The sequence below is a fragment of the Ochotona curzoniae genome, unplaced genomic scaffold, assembly GCF_017591425.1.
Source record: "Ochotona curzoniae isolate NIBS_2020 unplaced genomic scaffold, NIBS_Ocur_1.0 contig_3527, whole genome shotgun sequence".
Lineage (NCBI taxonomy): Eukaryota > Metazoa > Chordata > Mammalia > Lagomorpha > Ochotonidae > Ochotona > Ochotona curzoniae.
Window position 1 is genome coordinate 2502239 of NW_024465897.1, and position 15330 is coordinate 2517568.

General features: G+C 45.8%; 1 protein-coding gene across 1 annotated transcript; it reads right to left on the reverse strand.

The window, feature by feature from the left end:
- Positions 1-6647: 6647 nt before the first annotated feature.
- Positions 6648-14020, reverse strand: LOC121157574 (pepsin-3-like). Its single transcript, XM_040981858.1, has 10 exons — positions 13965-14020; positions 13402-13561; positions 11923-12040; positions 11333-11451; positions 10573-10666; positions 9786-9789; positions 8532-8648; positions 7889-8033; positions 7686-7784; positions 6648-6797 (listed from the first exon to the last, which is right to left on the reverse strand). The coding sequence occupies exons 1-10, from the start codon at positions 14018-14020 to the stop codon at positions 6648-6650; spliced, it is 1062 nt and encodes a 353-aa protein (XP_040837792.1).
- Positions 14021-15330: the final 1310 nt, after the last annotated feature.

A 15330-nucleotide genomic window follows, 5' to 3' on the forward strand; every position in this document is an offset into this window, starting at 1 on the left:
CCTGAAATTTTCATGACCCTGTTACTGAGAATCACCCAGAATTCATCTCTCACCTGCACTAAAACTGGCCATATTCATGGGTGTCCCTAAGCCTCAATTTCATATCCTGAAAACCCCAAAGCTCGCCACTTAGTGCACTGGCCACCCAAAGCCAAGGACTCGTTCACTGTCTTCTGGCAGTGGCTTTGGCCTGAGTTCCCAGCCTTTGATCCAGCCTGGCAGGGGCACCCCCTACAGTCGCCACACTGCAGGGAGCTGCAAACCATCCCCAACCCCAAGGCCCACACCCCTCCCAGACTTGGCCTGCTGCAAGGTTTAGCGCAGGGTGGAGCTAGCTGTTTTATCTTGGCATTCATTTATTAATTCATTTTTTTTTGAAGTTAGGATGAGAGAGAGGTAGAAAGTGAGAGCATCAGGTTACTGGTTCACTAATCACCATGACCACCATGACCTAAATTGTTCTAGATCAAGCCAGGAGCAAAGAAGGCCATCTGCATTTCCCTAGTTGGGAACAGGAGCTTGGGTGCTTGTGTTATCTTTCACTGATTTGGCACACACATTAGATGTTATCAAATCACAAGTGCAGAATTGGGGACTTGAGTCTGTGCTCTGATGGGAGACACCAGTTTGATAGGCTATGGGTTTAGGTGCTGTGGCACACTGCAGGTTCATAAGCTCTTCTTGAAGCAGAACATGCAGTCAGGAAGTCATGTGTGTGCTTGATGTGTTTTCACAAACTGAGCATATGTATTTGTATATGTCAGATTTCCTTGATTTTCACAAAATACATGAGGCTCTTGGTGTTCCAAAGGAATAGATTTAGTTTGGTGCTAGAGATTCACAAGAAAGATCAAGTAGGCCCTCTTTTCTTAGGCGTTGTAATGTTTATCAATAACTTATATGGAGACTCTGAGTCCCATACTCTGGGCTTACCCTTGCATATCCACAGCTGTTGAGAATATTAGGAGAGTGTGTCTGTTGTGTTTGTGTGTCTTGCACATAAATAGAAATTAATTATGTGTAACACTATTACACTTTACCAGAAACACTAATATCCTCATATTTATTCAGTTAAAACATTGACCTACTGAATAGAACAGTGAGTTGTGCTGCTTTTTTGTTTTTTATTTATGATTTTTACTACAATTTTACGATACAGTTCCATAGGGCTGTGATTTTCCCTCATCCCCGCCCCTATTGCCCTCCCTCCAAGTTCCCCTATATCATTGCTAAAGTATAGTTATTCATACACAGTCATATTTCCATTACTGTGGGCATGGACAATGGCAGAGAATCCGGGATCCTATTGTCAAGATATGTTCAACGATTTCACTGGGAGTCCATCTCTGATCTGAAAGTAGAGATGCATACTGCACTGTATCCTCACACCTGGATATGTTAGTCTCCCTTGCACAGTTAATATACATGTCCTTAAATGAAAAGCCACAAAAATAATGAACAGGAAAAAAATGGAAATTTACTGGGCCCATTGTGATAGCGTAGCAGTGGGGGTGCCGGTTCTAATCCCGGCAACCTCGCTTCCCATCCAGCTTTCTACCTGTGGCCTGGGAAAGTAGTCAAGGACAGCCCAAGACTTTAGGACCCTGCACCCACATGGAAGACCCATAAGAGGCTCCAGTCTTCAGATTGACTCAGCTCCAATCGTTGCGGCCACTTGGGGAGTGAACCATTGAATGGAAGATCTTCCCTTCTCTGTCTCCTCTCTGTATATCTAGCTTTCCAATATAAAATAAATAAATCTTTAAAAAAATGGAAATTTACAATGCCATGAAGTTAAATAATATGCTACTGAATGATTGATGTAAAATGCAGAAATGACAAAGGAAAATCAAGAACCTTGTTGAAGAAAATGATGTTACTGTCTGACCTATGAGTTAATGAAGAATTTAATGAGAAAAAACTGTTTTGAATTAATAAAACAAAAACACTCAAACCCATGAGATGTAGTTTCCACTGATCTTTATTGGAGAGATGTGTCTTCTCTAGGCACCAGATAGATGTTTTTTAGAAGATTAATTTTTTTATTGGAAAGTCAGATATACATAGAGGAGAAGAGACACAGAGGAATATCTTCCGTCCACTGATTCACTCCCCAGGCAGCCACAACGGCTGGAGCTGTGCCAGTCTGAAGTCAGCAGCCCAGAGCCTCTTCTGAGTCTCCCATGTGGATGCAGGAACTCAAGGCTTTGTGCCATCCTCAACTGCTTTCCCAGGCAGCAAGCAGGGTGAGATGGGAAGCAGGACCACTGGAATTAAAACTGGCGCTCGTACGTGATCCTGGCACATGCAAGGTGAGGACTTTTGCTGCTAGGCTACCAGGCTGTTTTTTAAATCCAGTTTACTGATTTATGACACTTGATTCATGGGTTTCAGCCTTTTACAGTCAGGGTTACTATAGAGTTTCCTGTGAGTGGTCAGCTGTGAGTCTGATTGCCATGTCTTATGTGTTTTTTTTTTTGTTTTTTTTTTGTTTGTTTTTTGTTTTTTTTTTATTGTTGCTTACATTATATTATGTAGTACAGTTTTATAGGCGCTGGGGATCCCCCCCACCCCTCCCATACCCCTCCCCCCATGGTGGATTCCTCCACCTTGTTGCATAACCATAGTTCAAGTTCAGTTGAGATTCATTGCTTGCAAACACATGCCTAGCATAAAGTTCCGTGTCCTATTGTTCAGATAAGTTCAGTGGCCTCTTGGGGAGACCTTCTATGGTCTGAAGATAGGTCTAACAGAGTAGTTGATTTGTTTCACATGCACATTTTAGGATGTTTTCCTTATGTTTGATTGAAAAGACCTTGATTGTCATGTGTCGTGAGGAAGATTACTTTTGTTCAACTCTGTTGGGAATTCTGTGCCCCTCCTGGATATTGTATTCCAGTTCTTTGTCCAGATTACGGGAGTTTTCATTTGATATTTCGTTGAGTAAACCTTTAACCCCAGCTTCTCTTTCTGTGCCTTCTGAAACTCCCGTAACTTGTATATTGGGCCTTTTAATAGTCTCTTAATTCTTGGATACTTTTTTTTTTAGCTTGACCCAGCTCTGTTTTCCAGGAAGTATCTTCCAATTCTGAGATTCTTTCTTCTGCTTTATTCATCCTATCATTGAGCTTTTCCACTGTAATTTAAAAAGAAAAATATTTATTTTATTTTTCTGGGAAAGTCAGATATGCAGAGGAGGATAGAGATCTTTGTCTGCTGATTCACTCCCCAAGTGGCCAGAACGGCAGCAGCCTTGCCGATCTGAGGCTAGGAGCCTGGAGACTCTTCCTGCTCTCCCACACAGGTGCAGTATCCCAAGGCTTTGGGCCATCCTTGACTGCTGTCCCAGGCCATAGGCAGGGAGCTGCATGGGAAGCAGGGCCACTGGGACAAGAACCAGCATCCATATGCAGGACAGGAAAGCAGCAGGAAAAAGGGGTAGATGCCCATTATGGCCCTGCCTACATTTCCTCAACTGTAGTATAAAAATATATTTGTTCTGAGCTGAGCTGAGCTAGGCTTTAGCCCCCACCAACCTGAGTGGGAACTGGGGCTGCGCTATGCGGGCCAGGCTATAGCACCCACTGGCAAAAGCTGAGGCAAGCTGGCCATGCCAGACTGGGCTATGGTGCCAAATCAGCACATGTGAGAACCAGTGGGGAAGGGAGAAAACCTGGTAGGGGAAATGTGGAGGGCTCCCCTGTTGGAACACCACTTGCATTGGAGAGTGTGAGTTGGGATGGGGGCAGATGGGAGCGGAAGAGCTGCAGCATCTGTGGACCTCATGTGAGCTAGATCAGTGAAGCCAGGCTGGGTTGACTGTTTCTACAGGTGCAAGCATAAATCAGAGTGGGTAAGGGTCATTTGGATTTTGTTGCAGCATCAGCTGGTAGATGCTGGCACAGGGGGCAAATTCTGTCAATTTAAACTGCAGAACCACCTGGAGAATGATCCAGGGATTGGGATCCAGGGATTGGGCCTATTAGGGAAACAGTGGGGGCCTCCCTCTTGGTTTACCACTCCCATAGGGGAGCATGAAAAGCAGGACTGGGACAGATGTGGTTGGACAGAACGGCAACCAGCAGCATGTGTGTGGGCTGGATAGCGGGGCTGGTTGGGTTGAACTAGGCTTCATTGCCCGTTGACATGTAGGAGAGCTGAATGGGATGTGGGACAGACTGGACTGGTCTGCTGTACATACTGGCAAGCATGGGAACCAGGGCAGGGGCCGGCCTGGTGGGGGATTATTGGGAATGTCCCCGACTAGGCTGCAGCTCCCGCTGGTTTGTGTGAGGGCCAAGTGTGTGCTGGGCAGAAACAGGCTGGATTGCAATACCCTTTGGTTCTTGTAGAAGACAGGGCTGGAAACTGAACTGATCCAGCAATTGCAACTACAACATATGCATAAGCTGATTGGGGCAATGCACAGTGCTGGACCTTGTATTGGCAAGCACACACGAGAATCAGGTCTGGGATCACCTCAGATGAAGTTTCTTTGGGGATCCCTCCAACTGAACTGCTGATCTCAGAATCCAAACCCTGAAGAGAAGTGCAGGTTCCATGATCTGACCATGGAGTGCAAGTGTCAAAGCTGAGCCTCCTCAGAGTCTCAGATGGAACAGTAGACAGCAAATCCAAGTGCACATGGAGGATATGGCAGTATTGGAACCTGTAGAAGACACATGGTGCCACAAGAGGACAGAAGACAGAACAAATTGATCATCTGTCCCAGGCATGAGTTTGCAGTGAAGATCTGGGCTAATGGAGACTCTAAGGTAGACTGTGTCAGCCAGTGGATTCTGGCGAGATTTCATCATGCTTGGAATGGTAATATTGTCAGCAATTCAGAACTGTTGGACTACCAAACCACTTGAGCAGGACCCTCAGAGCATGCCCCATGTTGGGGACTTGGGATGGATGGGAGGTTGAGTGGGGCTTCTTCCTTTATTCTCCCATTACTCCAGATCAAGAAAAGAAATAATGAGGAAACAATGGTCTTACCCACTTTTCTGTAGCCCTTGTCCCTTTGTGCACTAATCGACTCCATAAGTATTATCATAATAAAACAATGAAAAGGAAACAAAAAAAAATGTACTTGCTGTGCTTTTCCACTTGCTTTCAGTGCTCTTCAAAACACTTTCTTCTGGTTGAATTCTTCACTGACTCATAGATCGTACAGTAGCATCATTTTCTTCAAGGTGGTCTTTATTTTCCCTTAGTCTTTAAATAGCATGTTATTTAACTTCATGGTGTTGTTAATTTCTTTTTTCTTCCTGTTGCTGATTTTGTTTTTGTGGCTATTCATGGAAGGGGATGTATAGTAGCTGTGTAATGGAGACTGTGATATCTAGTAACATGTTATATAACTTCATGGCATTGTAAATTTCTATTTTTCTTCCTCTTGCTGAATTTTTATTGTGGTTTTCATTGAAGGGGATGTACAGTTAATGTGAAATGGAGACTATCATATGCATATGTGAGGATACAATGTAGTGTGCATCTCTACTTACAAACTAAAACTGGACTCCCAATAATACTGGTTACTATATGACAATAGGATGCTGGATTCTCTGCCCTTGTCCATGCCCACAGAAATGGAAATATGACTGTGTCTGAATAACTATACAATAGTAATGATATAGGGGAACTTGGAGGAGGGAGGGAGGAATTGGGAAGGGGATAAGGGAAATTCCTGGTGTCTAATGAATTGTATCATAAAATGATGATGATAATAATAAGAAGAAATAAAAGATTAAAAAAAGCAATAGCCTTTTGCTTATTAGGCCACCTTTTGAAAATGAGTTGTGCAGAGACGAAAATAGAAGCTTTATTAGATAGTTTTGTATGGGAAACTGTAGAATAAACCCCCATCTCTCTTCTTCTAATTCCTGACCATTCACTCAAAATTATGTTGTTTGATTTTATTTTATTATTTATTTATTTATTTTGCTCTCCTGCCTTCATGTAGGACACCTAAAGCATAATGTAGAGGACTTAGCTAATTATTGCTGTCATGCATTTCTTAGGTGGTTTGAAACATGTGTCTTTCTAATACGAGCTTCCTTTAGGAAGAATATATTAATTGAAATAGAATCTCAGTTATTCACAGGTCTGCAGGGTGTGCATGTGTGTGTGTGTGTGTGTGTGTGTGTAAAGAGAAGAGTTTTCGTGAGATATAATTCCTATGCCATACAGTTTTCATTTGGAATATGATTGCGTGGTGTTGAGCCTGCTGACAGAATTTGCAGTGTGTCTCCAATTGCTTTCCACCTAGCATCAGCTCAGTGCTTGAATGTACCTGATGATGTCTGTTTTCCCACTCAGGCTTCAGTGCTCTGTCTGTCCCTCTGACTCCTTCTGCAATCATTTGTGCCCCTTTAGGAAATGTCAGTATTTTGGATGCAGTGTGAGCAGGTGTGTGCGTTTCTTCCTGTTTCCCTGGTGTTCAGACAGCAGCAGTAGCAGGAGATGTACCATTGAGGAAATGCAGACACACACATTTTCATCAGCTGATTTTATTCTATGTCATGGGCACGATTGGGAAGAGGGCAAGGTATCTACTTCTATTGCAAGGGACAACAACCAGGAAGGGTCACTCCATCTAAGGGGATGCAAATATTTCAGGAATCATTTCCAAAGCTTCAGGCTTAAGCCACGGCAGCGAAGCCAAGCTGGTTGTTGGCACGGTCAAAGACGGTGAAGTACTGGCGGATGAAGACATCACCCAGGATCCAGAGCTCACCAGTGGAGGTGTCGAGGTCCATGCCCTCAAAGCCACTCATGCAGGCGCCATCCTCCTGGAGAAGAGAAGGGCATGGAGATGAGAGTGAGGGTTAGTGGCACTCAATGATAACCATTACAGATTCCTTGTTCTGACTGCAAGTAGCGTGCAAAGATCTTCCTTTCTTAGTGTTTGGGGCTGTGGCCCTTTGCTGGACTGGGTCAGCCTGCAACTCAGCACCTACACACAGTTTCTGGGCAGTATATGCTATTATTGGAAGCTAGTACAACTGTACTTTGAGCACCATGTCTCAAGACATGTGAGGTTTTGGGAGAGAGATTTGGAATCCTCCAAAATGCAGCCCTTCTCATTAATCTCACCATGACCATTGGCACAGTAGGTGGACATGGGGTGCTTTCCTTCTCTGGACAATGAGGCTTTGCCTTGGCCACAGGCTAAACGCCTTTGAGAAGATGACTAGGCCTGCACTGAGCAAGGACAGCACGGTGAGTAACCAATTTTGTACATGGGTTTTCAGTAAGAAGCAAGGTGTTTGCTGTGGGTCATTGGACTAAAGGTATGGTCAGACTCACCATGACCCCTTAACAATACAAAAAGTGGGATGAGCTGAGCTTCTAGTGTTAGCCTAGGACTAGAAGCTGAGAAAGTGTGCACCCTGGTGAGAAGTGATGTGTGTGACACTGAGACTCAGGGTTCAGACGACTGAGTCTGAAAGGACCATGACCTCTTTTTGTGGCAGCATGTGATGCCTCACTTTTCCCTTAAGGGCAGTTCTCATTCACACATTGCTTCTGAAGAAACTCTTTTCCTCTGTAAGCTGTGCAGGAGAGGTGTGAGTTGAATACTTGGCTTAAGCGAAGAGAACTGTGCTTCCTATTACAAGGTCGATGTGTGACCACGGTGTATATCGGCATGTCATACGATTGTCAGAGTTTTCCCTTACCTCCAGAATGTAGGCACTGGCAGGTACAGGGTACTGGACTCCATTGATGGTGAAGACAATGTTGGGCAGGGAGTACATGTATGAGCAGCTGACAACCATCTGGAAGGTGTGAATAAGAGAGTTTAGAGTGTGAGTGGTTCATTGCTTGTGCATGTTCCTCCCCATACCTGTGGCTAGAAGAGAGCAGTTGTGGTTGGACTTGCCTCTCCATCTGAGTTCTCAGAAGCTCCAATGTAGCTCTGGATGTTGGAAATGGCACTGGTGGGTCCAGCCAACAGAGAGGTGCCGGTGTCCACGATGGCCTGGCAGCCATCTGCACAAGCAATGGTCTCTCCATCCATGGTGATGCTGAGGGTGAGATGCAAGGTTGGTTCCCATGAGTCCCCGGGTTTACCCCTAAGCCGCTTATGGGGCAGAACATCTGGGATGTCAGGCTTCGACACTGGCAAAGAACTCTTGTTCTGAGTGATTTCTAATCCTAGACTGCCAGTAGCCATCTTCCTACTGAGGCAGGCTTTCTGATCCCTTCCAGACTGCCATTATCGTGAGAGGTATAGACAGGTAGGATTGCTATGCCACCGCTAGTAGGCTGTAATCTGACCATGGTTCTTGAGCCATTTGGAACTGGCTGTCCTGTTCTTAGTAAGGATCTCAGCTCCTGGAAATCCTTCTCTGTGCTTTTCTTCCCATGAGCTCAGTTTCTTGGGATTTTGCTGGCTTGTCTAGTTTGCAGATTTATCCTGTGCAGGCTGCTCCAGGCAGATCAGGGTAGCCGACCAAGTACAAGTGCATCAAGCAAAGTCATAAGGGTTCCCAGCAGGGTGTCCTGCAGCAGCATGGTCTCACCTGTCCACGGTGATCTGCCAATAGCCCTCATAGGAAACAGGCACCCAGTTCAGACTTCCGGTGTAGTAAGAAGAATCGATGCCACCAAACATGACCACGCTGCCACTCTCGTCATCGCTGTGGGAAGTGTAGGGGCGGGGAGAGAGACAGGCATTCTTTCATTCATGTGTTGCATAACTGCTGTGTACAGCCCAGGCTCCCATTGACGAGCTGCATTTGAGAGCTAGGACTGCATTGAATGTGTGACTCCCATGGGTGCCTCTCCTGTGACAGCACATCCACACAAATCGGTGCATAGGCTTTTGACTTTCCACTGCTGTCTCAGAGCAGTAAAGCCACCAGCTCAGGTTCACACAGTTGTGTAGTTGTAGCAGGGTGTGGCCTACAAATATGTGTTCCCAGGTTTATCCTTTGTATCCTAATGGTGACTGTAGTGTTGTTTGGGACCACAAGAAATGTGGAATTGGGCTGGTATGTCCCTAAGTAGTTGATGGTGGAGATGCTCTTCCTCAGCCAGAGCTTCTGTTGGCTGTGTCTGGAGATCATGTTGATTATTGTGATCAGATGGGGCTCAGATGTCACTATCATGATCCACTGGGACAGGGTCAAGAATCTACCATAGAGGTTTGGTATTTGGAATAGTTTGAACAGCAGGCAAATATCTGTCCCAGACTGTCTGTTGTGCCAATATCTAGTACTTTGTTCTAGGTGTGTTAATATAGTGGCTCACAGGCGATACTTAAGTTCTCTCATGAAAGCATGTTATGTTTCAGAGTCTCCTGAAGATTGACTAGGCAAGAGCCACCTTGATAAAAGCCCCCATAGAGGGGTTCTTTGTTACTGGCTTTTGCAATGTAGTTGTTCAAGATGTATGAGAGTGCTTCCAAAAATGCCGTAGAAATTAATACATTTGCGAAATCAATTGACGCCTAATTTGCCAGAGGACTCACTCACACGCTCTAACGAGCATATCTACTACCCCATTAACCTCAAGTTTCTGAGCGAGCTAGTGAGCGAGATCACACCAACAATCCATATACAGTACACACACACACCACACACACACTTAGTGCGCGAGAGTCTCACCACCAGAGGTGAGGGAGGGTGGGGAGGGGGCGTGAGAGCAGTTTACACACACATCAGACACACACGAGTGACAGATTAGGATCTGTCGATGGGAATCCGGCCCACCCTACATCATCGTGGATATACTGACTCCTTACAACACGGTAAATATTCGAGCGAGTGACTTACATATCTATAGAACACACAATCAGCACTCATAGTATATACCTAACTCCCTAATTTTACCATCACCTATCGATAACGGGCGCGTGTGCGTGCCGAGTCGAGTGAGGTGGTTATATCACCACATCATCATGATACACAATCGCCGAGTGAGCGGAAGAGCGCGATCTTTTGTAGAGTTGGTAGAAACAGGGGGAAGTGGTATGGTTGAAGGAAACATCGAAAAATAAGCAACGTACAATTTGCGCGAGAGCGCACACACATTGAGTCTCGGGAATATACGTGATAGTATGTGTTATCGCACCGTTGTTATTCACACAACAATACACGAAAGGGAATTGAATTGATGTGTCTGGAAAACACACATCAACAAAATACATACTGCAAGAATAGAGTCGTCAGGTTGATGGGGGTGGGATGGGGGTTAAGGAGGGAGGGATAGGTGTTTATGGAGGTGGGTTTGTTTGATTATTGAAATGTGATTTTGAGTTTGTTGTGCTTTTGATTGAATTTTGTGTGGTGGTTGGTGGATAGTGTGTAGTTCTTAAGTGGGATGGGAATTTTATGAAATGTTGTGAGGTGGTATGATTGGGTAGGGTTTTGTAGATTTAGTTGATTAGATTAGGATAAAGGAGAGTGTTAATATTTGATTGGATTGGTGATTTGGGAATGGGGTGTTGAAAAGGATAGAAGTATGTAGTGAGAAGTTTAAGTGTTGAGGAATGTATAATTTAAATATGAATAATGTGGGATTAGTAAGGGTGGCTCGAGGGCTAAATGCTGGGAGGCCAACCAAGGATGCCATCTAAGGGAGCATAGTAGAGGAAGGAGCCGGGCTCAGACTCGCTCAGGCCAAAGATCTGGTTGGTATCTTCAATGCCTCCAACCTGTGTAAGGAGGAAAGGGTGACAGAGATAATGTCCTCCATGAGCACATGCTCCTGGGAGTACTAGTGGACACCAGCCCTGAACCCAGAACTATGATGCTAAATTTCTTAGAGAACTCCCATTCCAGGGCAACAGAGTGTAAGACCTGGAGAGGGCCTGTCTCCTGGAATGCTTGTGACCTTCTACTGGATAGGATCTTGGTGACTGATGTCTCAGAGGCCACAGGTTGCAACTCGTTGTGAGAGGCTGACATAGAATGCCCAGTCAAGGTGCACTTAGATTTTGGTTGGTCACCCTGCTGCATGTTCGGGCCAAGGAGAGCTACCATAGGCTCAGGAGTGTGTATGGCTCATGTGACTGGAACAGGAGGGAGGGGGGGAGGAGATACTACAAGACAATTAAGGAATTGTGTCCCATTTCTCTACATTCCCTTTGAAATTTAGCACTTTGATTGGCTGAGCCCTCCAGGAACCATCCCTATGCATATTAGGCTCAGTTGATGAGTGTATGTGACAGCTCTGCCACATCACTCCCTGTGCCAGGCATCTGGTTGCCTGGATGGTCTCCAAGACAATACTTCTCTCTGGGGGCCATTGAGTGTGGTCACCAAGTCCCTGGAGGCTCCATGGCTGGCAGTGTAAGGAGGCAGAGCCCCCAGGTGCTCACATTCACAGTGTCGTATCCCAGGATGCCAGTCATGCTGCCAGTGCCATAGGTGATGGAGATTGTCTCGCTAGTGGCCTCGAAGGTGGAGGAGTCATCTGGGTTGAACTGGTTATGCACGCCTGCAAAGGCAAGGAGTGTCATCAGGAACCTCAAATGGCAACAAGACTCGTGCGTTTCTGGAATGGATTTCTTGTGTTGGTTGAGACTATGGAAGAGAAAGTTGAGCTTTGCCTAAGATGACCTGTAAGATGACCTTTGAATGCCAAGAGTCCCCAGGTTCTAACCCCTTCTCCTTGGCAGTCAGTATTGTGCCACTGTTTAAGGTTCATTGCTGAACTCCAGTCCTTCCAAGGGCCCCAAGCAAGCACTGAGTGTATCAGCCTTGCTATCCATATTGCTTGGGCTTCCTTCTGAGCTTAGGCTCCAGTGTGGCTGACCCCCTGGAGCCCTCAGCAGAACTTTGTATTAGACCCAATAGGGCTCCTCATCCATGAGTCCCTATGACCACTTCCAATCACCCCTCTCCACAGGAGCACCTATTTCCCCTTGCTTTCTGAAGTGAATGTGTTGGGGGAATGGTAGACACTCACTGCAGGCAGCACTGGAGCAGTAGGTGGAGGGCACCCAGAGGTTGGAGGAGCCAGTGTCAAAGATGACGGTGAAGTCCTGAGCGGGGGTTCCAATGCTGATGGTGCCAAAGTATTCGGTCTGCAGGAACCAGGATGACACAGCTCAAAGACTGGGAGTGTTCCATGTCGAAACTCACATAGTGACCACTTCTCATCCTAGTCTTTTTCTTATGGGGAAGACCCTCCATCTCATCTCCACATCTTAGCACACTCCTTCAAAGTCCAGCCCTGGTCTCTTCTGCTCCTTGAAGTCTTAGTTTGTTTTGTCTTCTGTTATAAGCTGCATTCATCTCACATGCTTTCTAAATTTGTTGTACTCTCTGGAACATAAGCCTCTAGTCTTTGGTTGGCTCCATGTACTGTCACTTAATAGATCTTTAAAAATATAGGTTCATAAAAAAATAAATGTTCAGTGATTAAATAGGCTTATGTTTCTGAGCTCTCCTAGGTGCCAGCTCTGCCTGTGCTGAACAATGTGCTGAACAGGATCCCTGCAGTTCCTGACTTGCAGTCACCTATGGATTGTGGCTCTGAGTGGCTCTGTTCTTTGTAACAGAACAGTAAGGCTCACAGAATGTGAATGCGTTTTTGAAGTTCAGCAGGCCTGGACCCTGAACATTTGTGCAATGGGTCTGGTGGATCTCAGAGGCCTAGCCCTTGAGCACAGGGAAAGGGGCTTAGTGCCCTCAGCCTTGCCCTATTCTCCAAGATTCACAAGGGTTGTATTGCTGGGCTGATCATGCCACTGGTCCCCATAAATAAGAGGCAAAAAGCTTTTGAGAGTTAAGTCTGATCATGTGAGCCCAGTGACTCAGAGACATCTATTGCAGTTAGGATCCAGTTCATTTCAGTTCATGGCCTTTCTATTATCTGCCCTCCCAGCCACGGTCCCTCGGGCTCAATAGCACAACCACCCTTCCCTCCATTTTTGTCTCACACTGCTCTACTCCTTTCTCAACTATGCTGGGCTCCTTCTGGCCACAGGTTGAGCATGAGCCCTCATCCTCTGGAATTCCCTCCATTCTCTTTGGAATCCCAGTTGCTCCTACATTGCTACAGGTCGCCTTGCAACTCCTCCAGGAACCACTCACTGAGACAGTGGACTCTCAGTTAATGGCCTCAAGCCTGTCATTGTTCTCACTGGCTGGTAAGGCTAAATCAAGATCATCTTTCTTTCTCTTGGGAACTGTGGTTTTATTCAGTCTATCCAACATAATGCCTGACTGAATACATAAGGGAATACTTAGAATAAAAAAGCATTGAAATAAGAAACAGATAAAAGCACAACACATGAGAGGGCAAATGGTGATTGTGGTTCCCTCAGCTATGGGCTTCTGAGATCCAAGCTGTGATCTCTGGCTGTCAGCCACATTCCCCAACACCATGTCTCCTGCTAGCTCAGTCCTTGTGATTCCCCCTTCAAGCTGCTCAAGCACTCACATCCAGGTAGTTCTCCAGACTCTCGGTAGAACCAGAGGCAAAGACATCTTTAGGGAAGTACTTGGAGGCCCGGTTGAGAGTGTGAGTCTTCAGGTAGTCCTTCAGCAAGCCCTTCTCAATCAGATTCTTCCTCAAGGACTTCTTTTTGACCAGGGGTACCCTGGGAGAGAATGGTGGCACATGCATGGTTAGGAGAGATGGAATAGTTGGTAAAGGCTCCAGGTTGAGATTGAAAGAAAAGACAACTTGTTCATGAGTGAAAGAAGGTGTTGCAGAGATGTTCCCATCAGTAAGTCAAAATGCACAGAGGGATGTGTGGAGTCATCTAGCGATGGGGCTGACCCAAAACTCTGGTAGATCTCATAGCTTGGTCTGTAAACCATGTCTGTAATGTGGTCAGAGACGTGAATTGGAAAAAGGGACTGTGAAGGAAGACTCCATATGGGGAAAAGGTGGAAAGAATTGGAGGAAGGAAATAGGTGTTACATGGAGCTGGACACGAGAGTAGAAGCTGGAAAATCCCCCTTGGAGCCACTCTTCCCTTTGGCAAAAGCCAGACTCACTTGTGCACGATGCACTCAGAGAGTGCCAGCAGACTGAGCAGCAGCAGCCACTTCATGGTTCTTGCTGACTCCCAGGTCAGTGGGGAAAGCAGGACAAGTGGAAGGTGTCTAGCAACAGGTAAGAGCCGCTGTTTAAATAGCGGCCCCTTGCTGACTCTAATAACCCTTATCGGTGTGTAAAGTCCACCTGCTATCACACTTACCAGAAAATGTTCTGATAAGCTGACCTGTGCCCCGAGTCATGTTCTGAGATATTGCCTATTCAGAATCGTACAGCTGGAAGTCTGTTCCAAAACAAGATACCATTGAGTGTTGGGTTTGTCTTATGGAATGAGAATGGGCTGTGTACAACTTTCCGATTTACTCAAATGTGAAAATTGATGACGAGAGCACAGAGTGCAACACTGACATGATGCTGGAGGATTAATGGCATTCTAAGAACAGATGTGCTACTTAAAGGGGCAGCGTTGCTGAATATTCAACCAAAGTTCTTGTGGGCAGTGTGTGATTTGGGGATGAAAACACACTTTCCTATGCAGATCACTTCCATTATGTGTGAGATTATGGTATCTATGTATATGTGTGTATGTGGAAATATTTATTTATTTACTTAAAGATTTATTGATTTTTATTGCAAAGTCAGATATACAGAGGGAGGCAAGACAGACAGAAGGATCTTCTGTCCAATGATTAACAGCCCAAGTGACAGCAATATCCGAACTGTGCCGATCTGAAGCAGGGAGCAAGATGCTCTTCCTGGTCCCCCATGCAGGTGCAGGGTCCCAAGGTTTTGTTTGGTTGTTCTCAACTATTTTATCAGGCCACAAGGATGGAGCTGGATGGGGAAGCGGGAACTCCAGGATTAGAACCGGTGACCATATGGGGTCCTTGTGTGTTCAAGCTGAGGACTTTAGCCACTAGGCCAACAAGCTGGGCCCAACATTTACTTTCTAAGCTTGGTTCCTGGCTCATCCTTCCTTTTATGAGGCACAGATTTAGAATTTTTTTCTCTGGAGTTTGATAGAACTCATCCCCATGCCTTTTGTGAGCCCTGTGATTTTCCCATAGTGGACTGTAAGATCCTCCTTACCTCAGAGGGCTTCTGCAGCAACCACAGGAAGAAGACCCTTGGAAAAATCAAAGCTGGAACCTCAGCCATGTAAGGGCAATCATGCCGATGAAGTTCCCAGAACCTCCCTACAGGTGCTGTCTGCTGGGCTTCTTGAGAGCAGACCCTCTGGTTTCTGGGAGTATAAACAGGAAGTTGTTTATATGCTTGGAGAGGGCTCCCTGGTTGGCACAATGGAGGAGATGGCCTGAAACCCTTCCAGCCCTTGCCATTGCATCTTCTCATCTTGCCATCTCT